This window comes from Saccopteryx leptura, chromosome 2, assembly GCF_036850995.1.
Source record: "Saccopteryx leptura isolate mSacLep1 chromosome 2, mSacLep1_pri_phased_curated, whole genome shotgun sequence".
Taxonomy (NCBI): domain Eukaryota; kingdom Metazoa; phylum Chordata; class Mammalia; order Chiroptera; family Emballonuridae; genus Saccopteryx; species Saccopteryx leptura.
In genome coordinates, this window is record NC_089504.1 from 347,624,411 (window position 1) to 347,644,836 (window position 20,426).

General features: G+C 51.7%; 1 protein-coding gene and 3 non-coding genes across 4 annotated transcripts in view; 2 read left to right on the forward strand and 2 right to left on the reverse strand.

The window, feature by feature from the left end:
- Window positions 1-12,582, reverse strand: part of LASP1 (LIM and SH3 protein 1) — a 42,174-nt gene extending 29,592 nt beyond the window's left edge. Inside the window, exons 1-2 of the mRNA XM_066364338.1 lie at window positions 12,360-12,582; window positions 5,042-5,136 (exon numbers count right to left, since the gene is read on the reverse strand). Of these exons, the coding sequence (XP_066220435.1) occupies window positions 5,042-5,136; window positions 12,360-12,428 (164 nt within the window). The 5' untranslated portion in view covers window positions 12,429-12,582. The remainder of the gene's footprint in view (window positions 1-5,041; window positions 5,137-12,359) is intronic.
- Window positions 12,583-13,260: 678 nt separating this feature from the next.
- Window positions 13,261-13,332, forward strand: TRNAC-GCA (transfer RNA cysteine (anticodon GCA)). The gene has a single exon. It is a non-coding gene; the product is annotated as a tRNA-Cys (tRNA).
- Window positions 13,333-14,755: 1,423 nt separating this feature from the next.
- Window positions 14,756-14,827, reverse strand: TRNAC-GCA (transfer RNA cysteine (anticodon GCA)). The gene has a single exon. It is a non-coding gene; the product is annotated as a tRNA-Cys (tRNA).
- Window positions 14,828-16,877: 2,050 nt separating this feature from the next.
- LOC136396544 (U6 spliceosomal RNA) lies at window positions 16,878-16,982 on the forward strand. Its single transcript, XR_010749815.1, has one exon. It is a non-coding gene; the product is annotated as a U6 spliceosomal RNA (small nuclear RNA).
- The last annotated feature ends 3,444 nt before the right edge of the window (window positions 16,983-20,426 follow it).

Here is a 20,426-nt window from a genome sequence, read left to right on the forward strand (position 1 = left end):
TAAAAGCAACAAGGAGCCTTTGGTTTTACCAAAAGGGGTGGGGGGGGCAGTCCCAACATCCTGCCTCTGGAAGGAGCTGCTGGGCCCCTGCTGGGAACACTGCCCATGGGGCAGGGAGGGCTCCCTTCTAACTAACCCACTTTCTCACCAGCCCCCCCCCCCAGCCTCGGGCTGAAGTGGCAGGGATAGGAAGCAACAAGGAGGCATTGTGTGGCCAGAGAAAAATAATGAGTAGCCAAAAAAGATCAAGGCTAGACTGAAGAAGAACTTACCAGCCCTTAGGGGTTGGAGACAAACTATAAAATCAAAGCCAGCTATTGCTCCTGATGGCAATACATAAAAAGAAATGATTCTGCCAAGTTGGACAAGGCATAGAAACACTGGGCCTCAGTTTCCTCATCTATGAAACGGTATTATGAAATAGGTATTAGGAACCTTACGGCCCTGACATCTGTGAGTACAAAGATTTGGGGTTGAGAATGAAGTAAGGGGGCTGCCTGGAGGCCGCATTTGGCCACTGCAGACGCCCCTTTGAGCGTGCTTCCCCTGTCCCCAACACACAACACACCCCCTCCCATGCCTGGTGCTACCCTGGCTCCCGAAAACATCTGATCCCCCGGGTCCCGTCACAGGCACAAAATTCTGGGGAGGAGGGAAAGTCCCAGACCTGGATATTTTGGTTAATGTTAATCTATTGATTGATTTTAAGAGAGACAGAAACGTCCATCTGTTTCTGTATGTGGCCTGACCAGGGATTGAACAGGCAACCTCTGCATATCAGGATGACGCTCTAACCAACTGAGCTATCAGCCCAGGCCCCCCAAACCTGCATTTGCCTACCACTGCCCCATCCCCTAAGAGCAGCTGGGATCTGAGACAGTCTGCTAGAATCCCCAGACGCTTCGAGCAGCCAGCTCCACCAGCACAGGCCCGCCCTACTCTCTGAGGAAGGGGCAGGACCCGAGTCCCTTGTACATCTCCATCCGCCTTAGCCCCTCGCCCCACGGATCAAGGAAACTGAAGGATGAACCCCGGATACCCTATCCGCAGTCGGAGAATGGCGGAAAGACACAGCACCCTTCCTTCCTGGGTCCACATCCACTCGGCATCTGACACCCAAACACTGGCTCCCTTCCTGGCCTGCAATTGCACCCAGGTCTGCCGTCCCCACTGAGTCATGGCACCCAAGCAGGAGAGAACAGCACATTTCTCCCCACCCCCCACCCTGACCTCCAGACTCCTAGACTATTTGCATGAAAGCAAAGCAGCAGGTTGGTCCTGTGGACAGGACCGCCCCACTTTCAGGAAATGTAGTTTACAAAACAAATAACCAAGAGTATAAATTTCCCTCTAAGCAAACTAGAAAGAAGGTTCAAAAAAGAATTCAATTCACTGGTTCTTCCGCTGCTGGCTACCGCGCTAAACACAACAGGCACGGGCGCCTCTACCCTGCCATAGCGACGTCTGGGTGGCTATGGTCCGGGAAGTGTGAACACAAACGCACCCTACGCAGCCGACCTCCCTGGCGTTTCTCTCCAGCTCCGCATCCGGCAGCAAGTGTGTCTGGAAATGCACCAGGCGCATGTGTCAGCGCAAGTTCATGGGGGTCCCCACCACCCAGCTGTGAGCTCTGGCCTGCGTTCTGCCCCACACCTCACCCTAAAGCAAGTCTGGTGTAAGGAGAGAAACAGAAAAGGCCTTTTGGCTGCTTACAGTCACTTTCCAGTACTTCAGTCTTGAGATGTCACTGAGGGACGACAGACAGATTTTTCTCTTGACACACACCCCCCCTGTGAGATCCTGGCTCAGGGACTAGCCGAAGACAAGCAGACTGTGGAGGCCGCCCTGCACACTACACTCACACTCACTCCCTGGGTGGGCCCAACTCCCTGGCACAGTGCCAGCAGAGACCACCTGCCTCTCTCAGTTCTGAGCTCTCTGAGTTCTGAGTAGGAGGTGCCGCTGAGAAGGAAGCCAGGCCTGGTCCGCAAAGCAAGGCCAGGACATCCTGGACACCCCAGGATTCGGAACCGGAACGTCGCTGGATGATGGGGCCAGAGGCAGGAAGAAAACAGGCCGGAATGAGAGTGGCCATAGCATACTACCTGGCGCAGAGCATATACTCAGTATCCTTCGGTCTCTGGGTCAGCGTCCCAGGCTAAGGAGTTTTACCCATGGGGAAACCGAGGCTCAGAGAGGTCTACAGGACACACCTGGCAGGCTGGGCCTGCATCTGGTTTCATCCTGGGAATTCCAGGTGTGGACAGCAGGCATGGAACAAATGCTCAGCAGAAGCTGGCTAAGGGGGTGTGAATGCCTCAGGCAAGGCTGCTCCTCTAGCCAGAGTGAAACACAACTGGCCCGCAAAACCCCAAAGTCTTGTCTGACCCAGGGAACATCCCAGCTGGGCCAGAGGCCACCTGGGCATGGCACAGGCCAAGACTGCAAAGGCTACGGGAACGGAGAGGAGTCAACCTGCCCTCTGGCTCGGGGCCAGGAGACCAATAGGGAACCTCTGCCCAGGCAGGTTGGAAGTAGCACCCAGAGAGGGGTGCTTCCTCTTCTGCCTCCTCTGCAGCCCTCCAACCAATGCAAGGAGCTCCCCCACCCACCGCAACCCATCCCAGAAGAGGGCGAAAAAGTAAGCTGGGACTTTGGCACTAGGCTGAGAAAATACAGGGAAAACAAGGACACGCCTCTGACTTCTTTCTCCAACTCCCAGTGCTCACTGAATTCTAGGCTACTGCAGTCCTGGGGAAGAGCTGGGAAGAAGCGCTGGGCCCCGCCACCCACTGGCTTCAGGGCTCAGCCAGTTTTCTGCCTGGAGGGTTAAGGGTCAGAAGCTGTCCCCAAAGTGCCCAGAATCAGGCCTGAAGGGGCCCAGCAATCAAGAGGTTAACACTGCCCCAGCCTCTGGCTTTGTAGAGAACCCCACCCCACTCCCCAACAGAGGGAGGAAGTGGCACAGAATCAGGGCTTGTGTGAGCCCTTAAGAATTCGAAGAATGTCCCATTTCCCTTGGGGGGCGGGAAGAGCTGGGGGGAAGAGGACCAGAGTAAGTTAATAGGAGAGAAGGAGCAGCTGAAGGAAGAGAGAGACCCTCTCTCTACCCCAGCCAACGATCCCTGGTCCCCATGTCCCAAGCCCTTCCAGAAGGGACAACACACACGCTGCTTCTTGAGTATAAGAGTTTATCAAAAAATCTGTTTTCTCAGCACCTGGCATAGGTTGTTGGCATGTAGCAGCCGAGGGGCAATATATCCCTAATGAATGAAAAAAAAACAACCCACCAAGAAGATGAGGCAGTGGTATGACTAGAGGACTGGGGGTGCAAAAAGGGAGAGGCAGCCTTGTAAAGGGGTTTAAGACCCCAACTCTCAGACAAGTCCCAAATCCCCCTCCTGGGTACACTTTAGCAACAAGAGCCTCCTGGCTGGGAATTAAAAAAACACACAATAAAAAAACAGACTCAAGTTAGATGCTGAATTGTTTTGAATACTGACCTTGCCGCCTACTTGAAGTGGCTTGACCCTCTGAAGCCCCTACCTAGCAGGACGGCTAGGAGATCCCGCATGTGCGCCAGACCCGCCTGAGTTTGCACAGAGTTTTCACACTTGCGCCATGCACACCAGGTCAACCTGAAGGTGGGAAGTGTGCTCTCTGAAACAGCACGGCTGGCGGACCCTACCCTACCCATGTCTTCACAGCAGGCCAGGCTGCAGGTCCCAGTGCAGAAAGAAGAGAGCCCAAGCCAACTCCACTGGAAAAGAGTGACAGTCTCCACAGCCTCCCTCGCCAGAGCGGGAAGAGCTCTGCCCGGGGCCAGGCCATCCCTTCCTGCTGTCCCCACTTCTCAAGAAATGAATTGTGCCTGACCAGGCCATGGCGCAGTGGATAGAGTGTTGGATTGGAATGCAGAGTACCCAGGTTCGAAACCCCGAGGTCACCCTGGCCGGCTAGCTCCGCAGTAGAGTGTCAGCCTGGCGAGTGGAAGTTCTGGGTTTGATTCCCAGTCAGGGCACACAGGAGAAGCGCCCATCTGCTACTCCATCCTTCCCCTTCTCCTTCCTCTCTGTCTCTCTCTCCCTCTCCTGCAGCCAAGGCTCCACTGGAGCAAAGTTGGCCCAGACACTGAGAAGGGTTCCATGGCCTCTGCCTCAGGCGCTAGAGTGGCTCCAATTACACCAGAGCAACACCCCAGATGAGCAGCGCATAGCCTCCTGGTGGGCACGCCGGGTGGATCTCAGTTGGGCACATGTGGGAATCTGTCTCTCTGCCTCCCCACTTCTCACTTCAGAAAAAAAAAGGAAAGAAACCCCAAGGTCGCTGGCTTGAGCGCGGGTTCATCCGGCTTGAGCGCGGGTTCATCTGGCTTGAGCACCATAGACATGACCCCACGGTCGCTGGCTTGAGCCCAAAGGTCGTTGGCTTGAAGCCCAAGGTCACTGGCTTGAGCAAGAGGTCACTCACTCTGCTGTAGCCCTCCCTCCCCCAGTCAAGGCACATATGAAAAGAAATCAATGAATAACCAAGGTGCCACAACAAAGGACTGATACTTCTCATCTCTCTCCCTTTCTGTCTGTCTGTCCCTATCTTTTCCTCTCTCTGTCTCTATCACTTTCACATACAAAAAAAAGAAATTAATGCCAGAAAGGAGGACCCCAACGCCTAGTGCTCAGGCTCTCTGGTAGGGGGGATGTCAGAGATGAAAATAGTTAACTGCTCTTACTGGGAGAGAAATGAGGAAAGGAGACACAGAGAACACAACTGGGCAGAAACAGGGCAGGTCACTTTTCCTGGAAAGGCCACACTAGACCCCTCCGTCACAGCACGGCGCAGTGGAGAAGGCACGCGCGTTTTACTGCGTTTGAACTAGCCTCTCACTAGACGAGTCATCCTGAGAAAGTCCCTTCCCTTCCCCAAGCCTGATTCCTTTTCTGTGAAATGGAAACAAGAGCCCTCCGCTTCGTCCAGCTGAGAGGCAGGAGGGAGCCCAGAGACCCACCCCGCCCTGCCCCATCCCATCCGAGGCAGGACTCACGCGTTGCAGTAGGGCTTCTTCTCGTAGCCCTTGTAGTTCTTCATGTTGAGTGTCATCTTGCAGGTCTCGCAATGGAAGCATGCTTTATGCCAGAACTGGGGACAGAGGCAGAGGGAGGACACCCATCAGATACCAGGACTTCAGGAAGGGGGCTCAGGCTCTAGGAAGAACCGCTTCTGCTCCATCCAGGGGACTTGAATATAGAATCACCCCCAGTGAGCTAGGGACATCTCAGGTCACAGGCTCTGGCAGCTGATGACATCCCCCCCTTTCCCCACTCCCCACCAATCAGCCATTTAAGCTGTAAGGAAGGGAGAAGGGCAGACACGTAGGGTGAGTGGGGAAGAGGCCAGTAAGAGTAGTGGCGAGCTGTCCCCAAAAGGTTGTCTCCACCTCCCCAGACCACGCCTGCTGTCACCAAGCTGCAGAAGCCTCATTGCTTATGCAAAGCTGTACCAGGGTTGCTAAGAAGCCGCTGCCGAATTGAACATGAGGGGCAGCTCCTCAGCCTTGACCAGGCCTAGAGAGGGAGAGTAGGAGGAGGGCCCACCCCTAACTGCAGGCTCAACACCCAGGCACCCCTAGCTTCCACAGCCAGGGCCCCAGCTCTGATGCCGCCCATACCCTCTCTCCCTCCCCTCGCCCTCCCTCAGTAGGAGAGCACCCCGAGCACCCCTCCTCAGGCCCCCCGAAGAGCTCTGCTTAAAAGCTTCGGAAAGGAAACCCCATAGTGAGCATCAAAGCTCCACCCCGACTAGCTATGTGACCTTGGTCAGGGCCCACACCTCGGAGTCATTTCCAGGTCTGTAGGATGGAAATGATACCTGTCCCTCCTGGCACAGTTGAGGATTAAATGAGAACTCACCCGCAAAGCCCTCAGCACAGCACCTGGCACCTCTAAGTACCCAAATGTTAGCTGCCGGGCACAGCAGATAGGAACCTCAGCAAAGCAAAGGGCGCAGAGACGCGTACTGGAGGGGGTGGTGCAGGCGGGGCTTCACTGTGCCCAGCCACAGCTACAATGTGGGTGACAACAAGTGACAGGTGAGACTCCAGTGAAGCCAAGAGGCCCACAACAGGGCCACCAGGACCAATCCAGCATGGCCAATGGGAGGGAACAGGAGGGAAGGGGAGAGAATGCAAAAGAAGTGGCCCCATCCTAAGAAATGTTGATGGGACCTGGCCGGGGGCTCAGTTGGTTAGAGCATCGTCTGGAAATGCAGAGGTTGCCAGTTTGATTCCCAGCCAGCACACATACAGGAACAGATTGAAGTTCCTGCCTCTTCCTCTCTCTAAAATCAATAAAATAAACATTTTTAAAAAATTAAAAGAAAAAAAAATGTTGACACTGGGGCAAACCCATGCAAAGACACGAACCTGGGATCTGCACTGACCAGGAGTCCAACTTTCAGGACCCCAGAATCCAGGCTGCCTGGGTGACCCGACTGGCCTGACTCTGCCCCATCTCCCGGCAGTCAAGGGAGACCTCCTGACCCCTCAAGGAAGGAGGCCAGAAGCCATTGTCTCCCCCACGACAATGCTTTTCAAAATGGGTTTCCCTGCCAAGGGTGCTTTTGGGACACTTTGGAAGAGGGGACTAAACAAAAGGAAGCTGGGATGTTGGATTACCCCCCCACACACCCTGGCCCAGTTCAATGAGAGACCATGGGGCAATTCAGGGGTAGCTGGCATCTAACAGGTACTTCCCCGTGAAGGAGAGCCAAAGGAACCACCAGTGGTAGACTAGTACACGAAGTGATTCGAGAACCACTGTTTTGGGAAGAAGGCCAGCTGGAAGTCTGGAAGCAAAGAGATGTCTGGTCTAAGCTTGGCCCCCCACCCCAACTGGGGCCCATCCCAAAGCCCAGCCCAGACTCATGGTATAAAATCCCAACACTTACAACCCACCAGGAAACGAGAAAGTCCCTGCCCCCATCAGCCCCCAAAGTGGCAGTCCCTCTCCCTCCCCCAATGCCTGGGAGGCACTGGCAAAGCGCCCCAGTCCTGTTACCACCCGGTCCGCTGGCCTCTGCCTGCTTAGTTGCACATGCCCCTGCTTGGGCCCCCGCCTCCCCACACCCCGCAGGGGCCTGCCAGGAAAAACATTCTCTGGAATCCAGACCATGACCCACTTTCACACACACATCTGCAGGAATAAGCACTGTCCTAGGGCTGGGGACCTCCAAAGCTGCCTCCTGATTGATCTGGGAGAGACAAAGGGAAGGAGACCGACACCCCACCCTAGCAGATGGCCAGGATCCCACCCTGGAGCCAGCGTCTTGGGAAGAAGGGCAGGGTATACCGACCAGGCAGGGGGTACAGGGTCAACACTCAATCCAGGGGTTCCACAACACCCCTCCCAGCTGCCATTTGGAGGTGAATCCCTAATGCGGGGACGGCACCGTTTCTAGCAGTAGCTCTTCCCCGCCTCACCCCAGAGACCCCTTGCCTTCAGGGAGACCCACTAGAGTCTGGGGCGGTAGTCCTCCGTTCCCTTACAGGGCACTCGGGAGCAGAAAACTAAAAGCACAGGTGATCTGAGTGCGCTCAGGGTAACCGCTAAACTCTGTCTCGCAGCTGTAAAGTGGAACTAAAACAGGGTCCCACAGGGGTGCTGGAAGGAAGATGACTCGTGCTCCAAGCTAGCTGCCTCAGGTCACTTTCCTCACTCTCTGAAGGAGGGCTCCAAGGTGCAGGAAAATCCAGCAGCTCCCATTACTGTGTCCCCCCTTCACAGTAGGAAAGTGGAGAGCAGGGAGGACAGAATATGGCGGGTCATTCAACAGCCCCTGTGGGCCAAGACTGGACCAGGTGCCCCCCCAAACCCCACCCCTGTCTCAATCAGGTCTGGTGAACAACACAGTCGGGGAAATAAGTCAATACAACTCCACAATGACCCTCTCTGGCTACTTCTTCCCCTGCTCCCTAAGTCCTTAAAGGCCCCAGCAAGAATTCAGAGAAGCATTCCAGAGCCTCGGGACAGGGAACTCAGGATCGGGAGCAAAGTACACCTCTGGGCAGGCAACTCTAATCCTTCCCATTGCCCTAAAAGTTCAGTTTCCCTTTCACGAAAAAACAGACCTCTGGTGTCTACTATAAGCCTCTCAGCCATCCTCCAGGCTCCAGCTCTGCCCTCAAATCTCCCTTGCCTGCAGAAAGGCGGACAGAGGCGGATGGGGCAGAAGCAAGATCTCCCACACTTGGGCAAGGCTTGGGCCAGCTCCTATCTCTCTGTAATCATTGTGGAGGTGGGGGAAGCACTGCTCCCAGCTCCGAGTGACGGAGATGTAGCCAGCTTCAGGTCACTGTGCCTGCAGCCTGGCATCTCGCCCTCTGCACCCAGGCTGCCTGGGGTGGCTGTGACTCAGGGTTGGAGTATGAGACCTTCCTCTCTCTTCCTTTAGCCCAGGGTCACAGTTTCTCCCTTCTCCAGGGGCAACACCAGCCCCACCCTAGTTGGGTAACCAACCCAGTTCAATAGCCCACCTGGGCCGCTGGCTTAAAGTCATAGACCTTGGCTGCACCTCCACAAATTCTCAGGGGGAGATGATTATGTCTAGTACACCAGCTTCTGGCAAGAGCCCAGGCCCAGAGGATTCCTCAGGCCAGGGTCAGGATGGGGCGGCACCACTATGGACACTAATGAGATAGTGTAAATAAAAGTAACTTTTCGCAAACATAACAGGCAGAACAGCTGAGTACAAAGAATTTGAGATTGGAATTCCAGCTCTAGTTTAGAGGCGAATGAGCCACACGACTGTCTGAGCCTCCATTCATGGGGTTCATCATTTACAGGAGCAACCACAGCTGTTGCGTGAGGCTGCTATGAAGGCTGAGCTTGGCACGCCGCAGTAAGTAGTAGCTGCTATGAATGAATGGCCACAAGGTGATCGTGGGGTACTCTCAGCTTTAGCTAGGAACATGGGGCACCACAGCTGCAAGGACTTATCTTTTTTTGTGCCCAGCCCACCTCCTTCTATCTTACTGCCCCCTATGGGAGTGAGAGAGCAGGTTAGGGGGCAGCTCAGACAACCAGAGGTGGGGAACCCTCTTAATGGGGATTCCAGGGAAACTGGCACCCACCATTCCTCTACCCTTCCAGGATGAATGTCTCCACCTGTTTTCAGGAGCCCTGGAAAACTAGTCCGGGGGAGGGGCAGGGCAAGATTCTTGACAACACAAGTCCCCAAATACAAATGCTTCCTTCCAGGGGCTGGAAGGAAAAAAATCCACCTCTCTCAGAATGTTGAGGACACCTGAGATACAGCCCCAGAGGCCTTGCCGCAGCCCTTCAGAGCGCCTGGCACAAAGTAGGTACTCAATAAATATTTGTCCAGTGAATGACAAATATGAGGTCACCCTGTTTCTCCCCCAATTCTAATCCCAGAAGTCCTCTGGGGAAGGAAATCTCTATCTCCTTCCTCAAACACCGTCATCAGCAATACAAACTTATCCAGCATGCTGAGCAGCTGAGTGCTGCAGGTCGGGGGCAGGGTGACCGTCAGAGGTGACATGGCCTTTACACCACCTAAGCCTTTGGGAGATAAGGCTCAGGAAGGAGAAAAGGTTAACACCAAGGACACAGCCTGTGCTTTGGGTCAGACTGTGGGCTAACTGCCATAGGGAAATTGTAGTGAGCAGGGTGGGTCTAATTTGACTCTCTCCTATTGTAAATGGAAAACCTTGGGAAGTTGGTTAGCAATCTTGCCTGTGGGACTGAATGTTCCTCCTCTCAGGTCTCAGCCCTTGTGGCACCAGTTCCCCAGTAGGAAGTTCCAGTCCTTACTGCCTTGAGGCGGTTAGGAGGTAGAGATCTGACACCTGGATAGTCCAGGCCTCCTGCTCAGAGCAGGGGGTGAGGAGGTCTCCCTAGGACCTCCTCCTATAGGAAAAACTCTAACAGGGAGGAATCACCAATCCCCACTTCCCCAGGCAACCTCCACCTGACTGTCCTCTCCATCTAGAGCCAGAGAACAGCTGGGGAGGGTACCTGGCAGGATCCCTGCTTTCCTCCCCTCGGACACACAGCACCAAAGTTCTTTACAAGGGGAGCCAGAGGCGAATTTAACGGCAGGTGCACCAGGCATGCGCCCTGGGCCCCAACTTCTGAAGGGCCCCGCAAATCCCCAACTTTACATTTCTTTCTAATGACACCAAGTTTGGTTTCATATGTGCAATTTTAACATTACTAGTACATAACATTTTTTATTTATTTAAAAATATGGTTAACATGTATTTTTATTTTCCCTGTCTCTCTGTTTTTGTTAAGGGTCCCAATATTTTGTTCTGCACTCAGGGCCTCAACCAATCTTAATCTGCCTCTGAGGGGAGCTAGGTGTGGGGCTAGATAGAGTATCCCAAAAAGGTAGGGAGTACAGAGCCTATACCACACCCCCTCAGGGCACTTCAGTGAACTGCCCTACCTCCAAGGAAATGACATCATCACCCCCATCTGACAGATGGTGAATACTGAGGCCTAGCGCCACTCATAAAGCTGGTGGGAGAACACCTGCAATGAGGACCATGTCTCCCAACTCAGGGTAGCATCTTTCCATCATATACTGTTTCTGCCTTATATGGGTACAGGTTCCCCAAGCCTATTCCCAACTCATGACTAGGGAGAAGGAGAGGACAGAAAACTCAAGTTATAGAGGCCCAAGTCCCTACAACCAGGGAAGGGTAAAATCATCGGGGTGCAAGGGCAGATAGTTCTTCAGTTAGTGCCTCCACTCAAGTCCTGCCCTCCAAAGGTTGGCATAGTCACCAGAAGGTCGGCACCCACATCCTTTGTGTTCCTGGTATGGCCCTCCTCTCCTGTCTGGTCCAGCCCAGGAGAGACAGTGAAAGAGCAGCAGCCTCATGTGCCCCTTTCCTCCAAGAGCAAGTTCAAAAGTATTTCAGAACCTTGGAACCCTCCTACCATCTTACCCTGACTCAGAGGCCAAAGGTCACTGAGGAAGCTCCAACCCCAAGGGGAAGGGGAGAGACAACAAGTATTGAATGAACTGTCCTTTCCGGGAGAAAATATGGCTTCAAGTGGCCAATGAACTTGGTCCCAGGGCTCTGCACCCCTCTTCCATCCCATGTTCCCCACCTCTGCCAATTCAAAGAGAAAGAGGGAGTATTTGAACTTGGAACCAGCTTCAGGCAGGATGAGGAAGGGTACAAAATCACAGAGGCCCCTCTTCCAGGTTGGGATGGGACGCCAAGCAGGGGCCGATTTTGCCTCAGAATCTAAGGGAGCTTAAGAGAGGACGGATCCTACCCCAAACTGCTGGAAACACCAATTCTACTCTTCACCCCCCCCTCCAAAAGTATAATGGCAACCAGATGAACAAGTCCAGCATGGGGGGGGGGGGGGTGATAAATCCATAGGCCCCGGGGACAGTGAATTTCCAGAAGGCCATCCTCCCCTCCCCCAAACACCTCCCCCTTTTCTTGTCTTGCCCTGAACTCAGCCAACCCCACCCTCCATTGGGTAAACCTGCTTTGAAAAGTTAGCTCTTTGTTCTACAAGCCGATCTCAAGCTCTGTGCACAATTTCAGGAGATCTCTGCGAAGCACCCCCCACCCACCCTACTCCAGCAACCGGCCCCGCCCTACTCAGGCTAGGTAGCCCAGCACAGCGAGTTAGCCTCTAATTTGAGGTGGGGGCTGGGAAGCTGCTATTAACCGGCGGTCCATCAAAAGCTGAACCATCAGAGGGACTACAGATCGTCCAAAAGCGGGGGTCTCTCAAAGGGGCTCAGGTCCTTATCCGTAGGCCAGTTCACCAGATGCAACACTCGCCGGTTGATAGCCCCCGCCCCCAGTCTCCAGGCCAGGATCCCCAGCCATTCGCGGTCCGAGCGGCCAGTTTCGCTGGGCCCCCCAGCCTCTGCCCCGCCCCCCCGCCGCCCCCTCCCCCAGAGCCCCGAGCTTCCGCCTACTTGGCGCTCCGGGCGGCGGGGAGAGGGAGCGGCCGTCTCTCTCACTCTCCCCGGCCTAGGGGGTGGGACTGCACCCCTAACCTTCCCCCAGCCCCCACCCCGTGGCCTGGCCTCCCTACCCCTCTTTCGTTCTCTCAACCCCCGGGTACAGAGCCGACTCTTCTCAAATAGTGGCTGCCCGCCACGCGTGGACTCCTTGCCTCGCCTCGGATCTCCTGGCTTCAGACTGGGGTCTGTCCCCAACACCCCAAGACACCGCCCTCCCCTCCCTCCTGCTGGGACCGCGGGGATGAGGCGGCACAGACCCGGCCCCTCTCCTCTCTTCCTCCAGTCTGGAGCACTGCTCGGGAATGGATGGCAAAGGCGCGTCTCCTGGTCCCGGGGCTCACCTTATCCAGGCAGTTCACCTTCTCCGTGGGGTACACGATCTTGCCGCACCGGGCGCAATTGGGATTCATGGCTCCGGGAAAGGCTGGGGCGGGGACACCCGAGCTTGCGCGCGCTCTCTTTCCCCAGAGCGAGCTGGCGGGAGACGGCCGCGACTGCAACTACAGTCAGCGGTGGCGGCGGCGGCGGCGGCGGCTGGAGCTAGGGAACTGGCCTCCGCCTCCGCCCTCCTTCCCCTAATAAACACAGCGGGGAGGAGGGGCTGCACCGGGGCGGGGACGAGCGGCGGGTAGGAGCGCGCGCGGCCAGGCGCGCTCTCCGGGAGACTTGGGGCTGCGCGGGGGCGAGTTCCGGGGCGGGCTGGCCGGGGATGCGCGCCTAAGTGAGCCCCGAGGGGCCTTGGCGCCCGGGTGCTTCCTAACTGGCGGAGCCCTGGAAAGACGCCCGCTGTGCCCAGATCCCTTCCCGCGCTGAAAGCGGCATGGAGCCGGTCTGATCGAACATCTGGGGCTCCCGGGTTGCGGGAGACGGGCAGACCTCTCGCATCTGTCGAGGGTGGGGTTGGAACACTCCTGAAGGCCCGATCAGATTCACCAAATTTAGGGACTTTCCTTTGTACCCATGAGTACCTGGCATGAATCAACGGACAGAATGGGAACCCCCTGCCCCGCCCCTCGGTTAGCCTCTCTTCCGCCTCCTATCCTTTGCCACTTAGGGCGGAACCCGTCCCTGCCGCCTGTTCTCAACGCCTGCAGCCGGGTCTAGCTCTCCCGGCGTCTGCGGTGAAGCTTTCCCGGGATCCCCGGATTCGGGCACCCTCGTTTTCCACTTCGCCTCATTTCCTCCTTCGGTGTAGCGGTGGCCTAGTAACCAAAGAACCGTCGCCAGGCACTGTAGCAGCGCGGGGGTATAGCTCAGTGGTAGAGCATTTGACTGCAGATCAAGAGGTCCCTGGTTCAAATCCGGGTGCCCCCTTGGCAGTTTTTCTTCCCTCTCTAACCAACATAGTCCCATCCATTTTGACTCTTTCATTTTAACATTGGGTCTTAGATTAAAAGAGAACAGAATAGGTTTTGCAAAAATTCTTTCCACTTTCTTCAGCCCTCGCGGAATGCTTTCGATTCTGTGGATATGCGCACAAATCAGGTACAAAAGCTGCGCAGTCACAATTACTGGCACCAGAAGTATCGGGATTTCCGTGGCCGCGAGTTCCGGGGACAGAATACCCCAAGCTGGTGCTCTGTTTCCGACGGGAGTGTGATATGTCGAGAGAAAGAAACCCGCAGACACCGCCTTACTCCAACTTAAGCTTTCTTTATTACCGGTGACATGAACATGCTGTGCTCACCCTTCCCTATTGTTCATGGCACAGGTATAGGGAGAGTCAAAGCACTTTAGAGAACGTACAATGCCCAATGAACACCCATAAACTAATTTTTATTTACGAAAATAAAGTTACTTCCTGATGCAAACTGGCATAAACTAATGCGGTGGTTCTCAAACTGAGTGTGTATCAGAATTACCTGGAGGGCTTGTTAAAACACCTCGTTTCTGATTCAGTAGGCCTGGAGTGGGATCCCAAGAATTTACATTTGTGACAAGTTCCTAGGTGATGCCAATGCTACTGGTCAGAGGACCCACTCTTTAAGAACCACTAAACTAGTAATTAATACAAGGCTGTTGAATTTCATAACCTAGCGGTGGGGACAGATATTTGTTGGTTTAGTCACTGACAGTGTCACTGCTAAGCCTGAGGAAAATAGTAAATGTGAACAGGGAGCAAGGGCATCCCCTTCGACTAGGTTTTGCCCCAAAAAAGGAAAAATAAAGGAGAAAGGAACAGACACGCTTCTTGGGTCAAGGGGCAGCTGTGATATTTTAAACCAGGAATCTGGTTGTGTCATCCCTCAAGGCCCCGGGGGTATACTCTGGCGCATTTTTCCCCACGGTTCACATTACTGGGAGATGTGTCTGACATGGGCAAAGCCCAGACCCTAGATGCCACCAACTTTCCACCCTTTCGTGGACACCAGGCCTCAAACGTGCCACCTGTAGGTTATCAAACCAAAGGCTTTTCTTTGAGCTAAGATGAAGAAGAAAGCTTTCCACTTTTCACCTTTTCTCTTATATCTGCATGTGTCTTGTTCAACTTTGCAATTATGTAAATCTACTGAACTTGGATTGTTCTCCTATCCGGGTCAGACCATGAGCTAGGCAAAATGGCATTGCCCCACCCATCTCCAAGGCCAATAGCTCATTAACCGTCTCATCGCTTCCTTTCACCATCTCTTGGGAAGGGCTTTGCGTTATTCCAGAGAGTATGCAGGGCGGTGGAACCCTCAAGACAATGGAATTATTCTGAAGTACATCCCAGTGACTGAGAAAACATGAGTATATGAGAGAGCATCCAGATTTGAACCAGGGACCTCTTGATCTGCAGTCAAATGCTCTACTACTGAGCTATACCCCCTGTGCTGACAACCGCTTGGTAAATTATTTTTACACCAATCCTAAATTTTTGTACTGAAATTGTTTATGAGTTCAAAAGGTTCATTAGGTACTTCCTGCTAACTGATATTAAATTTACTTATGATTCCCACAAAACAAACAAACAAACAAACAAAAACCTCAAAAATATTTACTTATAATAAGGAACAAAATTAAAAGACCAACTGAAAATATGGCCCTTTGAAAATATGTGAACATAGGTACCAATCCTCCTTTTCTAAGCTAAATTCTTTATCCATAATCCCACACACTAGTTTACTTGAAGTGAGAGAACGACCTCTTGAGAAACTGGATAAAAGAATACAGACATGTCTCCTCTGAGAGACTTTCCCAGGCTATGCTCTCTAGTGGCTCCTCCTTTTTATGGGAACAATTACTATGTGCCCCACTCTCGGTACAGAACATAATTATAATAGAAAGACACAAAGGTTCTGACTCTTACTGAATGTTTATTTTTTTTATTCAGTGAGAGGATAGGAGACAAAGAGACAGACTCCCTCATGCACCAGGACCAGGATCCATCCAGCAAGCCCACTAGGGGGCGATGCTCTGCCCATCTGGAATGTTGCTCCATTGCTCAGTAACTGAGCTCTTTTTTTTTTGTATTTTTCTGAAGTTGGAAACGGGGAGGCAATCAGACAGACTCCCACATGCGCCCGAACAGGATCCACCCAGCACGCCCACCAGGGGGCGATGCTCTGCCCATCTGGGGCGTTGCTCTGTTGCAACCAGAGCCTATGTAGCACCTGAGGCAGAGGCCCCAGATCCATCCTCAGCGCCCGGGCCAACTTTGCTCAGTGGATAGAACATTGCACTGGGATGCAGAGGACCCAGGTTCGAGACCCTGAGGTCGCCAGCTTGAGCACGGGCTCATCTGGTTTGAGCAAAAGTTCACCGGCTTGGACCTAAGGTCGCTGGCTTGAGCAAGCACATATAAGAAAGCAATCAATGAACAACTAAGGTGTCACAACGAAAAACTAATGATTGATGCTTCTCATCTCTCTTCGTTCCTGTCTGTCTGTTCCTATCTATCCCTCTCTCTGACTCTCTGTCTCTGTCAAAAAAAATCTAGCCTGACCTGTAGTGGCGCAGTGGATAAAGCGTTGACCTAGAATGCTGAGGTCACCAGTTCAAAACCTTGGGCTTGCCTGGTCTAGGCACATATAGGACTTGATGCTTCTTGCTCCTCCTCCTTTCTCTCTCTCACTCTCACTCTCTCCTCTCTAAAATAAATAAATTAATTAATTAAAACAAATAAATAAATAAATCTAATGGAGACAGACTAGAAACAAATGCACAAGTGAATAAACAAGGAAATGTCCAGTAATGATAAGAGAAATAGTAAAATAAATTTTAAAAAAGATACAGTGTTAGGAAGGTACAAGGAGGTCTATATAAGGTTGGAGAACCATGGAAGAACTTTCTGTGCAGGTGATTTTGGAGTTCAGACCTGAACAGGGGGGAGGGCATTTCAGATAGAGCAGGAGTCAGGAACCTATGGCTCACAAGCCAGATGTAGCTATTTTGATGGCTGCATCTGGCTCGCAGACAAATCTTTAATAAAAAAAAATAATGTTAAAAATATAAAACATTCTCATGTATTACAATCCATTCATTTCCTACCGCTCATGTTCATGGTTGCGGGTGGCTGGAGCCAATCACAGCTGTCCTCCGGGACAACACCAAATTTTTATTGGATAATGCTTAAGGTACACGGGTCGGTGTATGGCTCTCACGGAATTACATTTTAAATATGTGGTGTTCATGGCTCTCTCAGCCACAAAGGTTCCCGCCCCCTGAGATAGAGGAAATGGCAACTACAAAGGCCCTGCAGCCAGAGTGGCTAGAGAAAGGTGGGCAAGCAGAAAGTGATTCAAGAGAACTGGAGGGCCTTGTGCAGCAAGGTAAGGAGTTTCGATTTTACTCCAAATGGATGAAAAACCAGCAACAGCCAGTTTTTAGCAGAGGAATTTGAAATCATCACTCACACTCGTGGGAAAGATTTATAAAGTGCTCACTTCAGCAGGCCATATTCTACAATTGGAATGGTACAGGGGAGATAATCATGGCCCCCACCCAAGGATGACATGCAAATTCATGAAGCTTCCCATGTTTTTTATTCTTGTATTCTTTCCCCTGCCGTCGCAGCATTGATTCTTTGTCTAAAAATTTTAAACCCAACCCCTGCTTCACTTCATCTCTACAAAGTGTTCACAGCAAAACACATTTGGTCTGCTTTTAGATTCCTTTTTTTTTTTTAATTATTTTTATTTATTTATTCATTTTAGAGAAGAGAGACAGAGAGAGAGATAGAAAGTGAAGGGGGGAGGAGCAGGAAGCATCAACTCCCATATGTGCCTTGACCAGGCATGCCCAGGGTTTTGAACTGGCGACCTCAGCATTCCAGGTCAATGCTTGATCCACTGCGCCACCACAGGTCAGGCTGCTTTTAGATTTTTGAAGAATTAAATAGTCTTTTATTTAAAAAAAAAAAAAAAAGATTTACAAGAAGTCAAGAACTTACATAGAGAATATATACAATAGAATATTGTTCAGCCTTAAAAAGAAGGAAATCTTCCAATATGTGACATGGCACGTTATACAACATGAAATAAGCCAATCATAAAGGGTCAAATACTGCATTATTCCACTTATATGAGGTATCTAAAACAGTCAGTTTCACAGAAGCAGAGAGTTGAACAGTGGCTGCCAGGGGTGAAGAGAGAGAAATGGAGAGTTGCAAATCAAGGGGTATAAAGTTTCGATTATGCAAGATGAATAAGTTTTTAGGAATCTGCTGTACAACACTGTGCCTACAGTTCACAATATTGTATTATACATTTCAACATCTCTTAAGGGGGTAGATCTCATGTTAAGCATTCTCATCACTATAAAAAAAAAGAAAGAGTGGACATAGAGAGACAGGTTAGGATTCTATTGCAATAGTGCAGACAAGAGATGGTGATTATGTCTTACTATAGTGGTGTATTAGTTTCCCATTGCTGCTGTAACAAAGTACCACAAACTTAATCTGCTTAAAGCAACATACATATATTATCTTACAGTTCTGGAGGTCAGAATTCCAAGATGAACGTCACTGGGCTCAAATCAAAGTGTTGGCATGCTGGCAGTCCTTCTGGAGGTTTTAGGAGAGAATCAGTCTCCTTGACTTTTGCAGTTTCTCCACCTGCATTTATTCACTCATGGTTCCTTCTTCCATCTACAAAGCCAGGAAGGTAGCATCTTCTCACCCTCTGCTCTCTCTTTCCACTCTTACACTTCTCTGTCTCTGACTCTGATCATCCTGCCTCCATTCTATTAGGACCCTGTGATTACATTGGCTCACCCAGATAATCCAAGATAATCTCCCCATCTCAAGATCCTTAACTTAATCACATCTGCAAAGTGCCTTTTATCACGTAAGGTAGCATATTCACAGGGGATTGGGATGTGGACATATATGGAGGTCCATTATTCAGCCTACCACAGTAGGAATGATAGAGCTGGAGCAGAGTGCCAGCATCTGGATTGGCCATGGCTGGGGAGCCACACACTTCCTGTACGTTAGATGGCTTGGGGAGAGTGAGGGGATGAAAAGAATCAAGAATGACTTTTATATTTTAGTCTTTACTATCTGGGTGGATTGTGATGTGGTTTCCTGAAATAAGGCTGGGAAATGAGTACGTCTAAAAAAAAAATCAAGAGTTTCTTTTTACAGAGACACAAAGAGAGTCAGAGAGAGGGGTAGATAGGGACAGATAGGAACGGAGAGAGATGAGAAGCATCAATCATTAGTTTTTCGGCCCTGGTCGGTTGGCTCAGTGGTAGAGCGTCGGCCTGGCGTGCGGAAGTCCCAGGTTCGATTCCCGGCCAGGGCACACAGGAGAGGTGCCCATCTGCTTCTCCACCCCTCTCCCTCTCCTTTCTCTCTGTCTCTCTCTTCCCCTCCCGCAGCCGAGGCTCCATTGAAGCAAAAGATGGCCCGGGCGCTGGGGATGGCTCCTTGGCCTCTGCCGCAGGCGCTAGAGTGGCTCTGGTCGTGACAGAGCGATGCCCCGGATGGGCGAAGTGTCGCCCCCTGGTGGGCATGCTGGGTGGATCCCGGTTGGGTGCATGTGGGAGTCTGTCTGACTGCCTCCCCGTTTCCAGCTTCAGAAAAATACAAAAAAAAAAAAAAAATCATTAGTTTTTCATTGTGACACCTTAGTTGTTCATTGATTGCTTTCTCATATGTGCCTTGACCATGAGCCTTCAGCAGACCGAGTAACCCCTTGCTCAAGCCAGCGACCTTGGTTCCAAGCTGGTGAGCTTTGCTCAAACTAGATGAGTCCGCACTCAAGCTGGGGACCTTGGGGGTCTCAAACCTGGGTCTTCTACATCCCAGTCCGATGCTCTATCCACTGCACCACTGCCTAGTCAGGCAGGAGAGTTTCTTTTTAAAACACACAGAAAGTAATAAAGTACAGCTTCCTACCCTCATGGACTTCACATTCTAGTATGGGGTCAGCATGTTCAATTTGAGTTACCCCATAGAAATTTAAGAGGAGATGTTAAGCATGCAGTTGGGGACCCAGTTAATTCTGAAATTCAGAGAGATGTCTGAGTTGGAAATAGAATTGGGAGTTGGTAGTTGGTGAAGGAGGTAGTTGATTCCAGAAGTGTGCTCAGTTCAGCTTATACCAGCTAGTAAGAACCAATGGTTAAGTTTTCAGGAATTTTTAAGCCAGTTGACATCTCTTTGGTAGCTTCAAATCAGCACGTGGGAGCATTTGCACCTTGGGAAATCGGGTGTCTTCGTGTCCCCCCACCCCCCGCTGCCGCCAGCCAAGCCTGTTGTTGGCCATTTACCAGCATACCACTGCTCCTGACTGATTCTCATTTTCTTCCAAAGGAAGAGTAAAGCCCCTCAGCTAAGAGAGATAAGATGTGGAAGGTTTGAGACAGGAGAAAGTATGTGAAACAGTCATTTTGGTGAGTGACAATGTGAACCTAGTCAGTCAGTGGCGTAGGAGTACTGGATGGAGAGCTTGTCTGAAACTGTAGGAGTTACACAGGCTTGTAAGCTTTGTTTCAACAACATTCAACATTCAGCTGCTTTGGGTACAGGTTTGGTGTAATCAGATAGCTCAGTTTAATTAGTATTGCAGTTCACCAGCAAGTACAACTCAGGGCTTTTAGTAAACCAGATACTGTGCCAACGACTGTGAATCCAAAAAAGAATGCAACATGATCCTACCTTCGAGAAACTTACAGTCTACCTGGAGAAGCAATATACGGTGCATATACACCAAAGGAGGGAAAGTAACTGACAGATCAAATGCAGAGAGTAGCAGAACTGCAGAGACAGGTAGTTGATAATGAGAAAAATGAAGTACAGACAACCTTCCTTAAAACTGGCAGCAAGAACCCAGGCAGGCCCTGGCCAGTTGGCTCAGTGGTAGAGCGTCGGCCTGGCGTGCGGAAGTCCCGGGTTCGATTCCCGGCCAGGGCACACAGGAGAAGCGCCCATCTGCTTCTCCACCCCTTCCCCTCTCCTTCCTCTCTGTCTCTCTCTTCCCCTC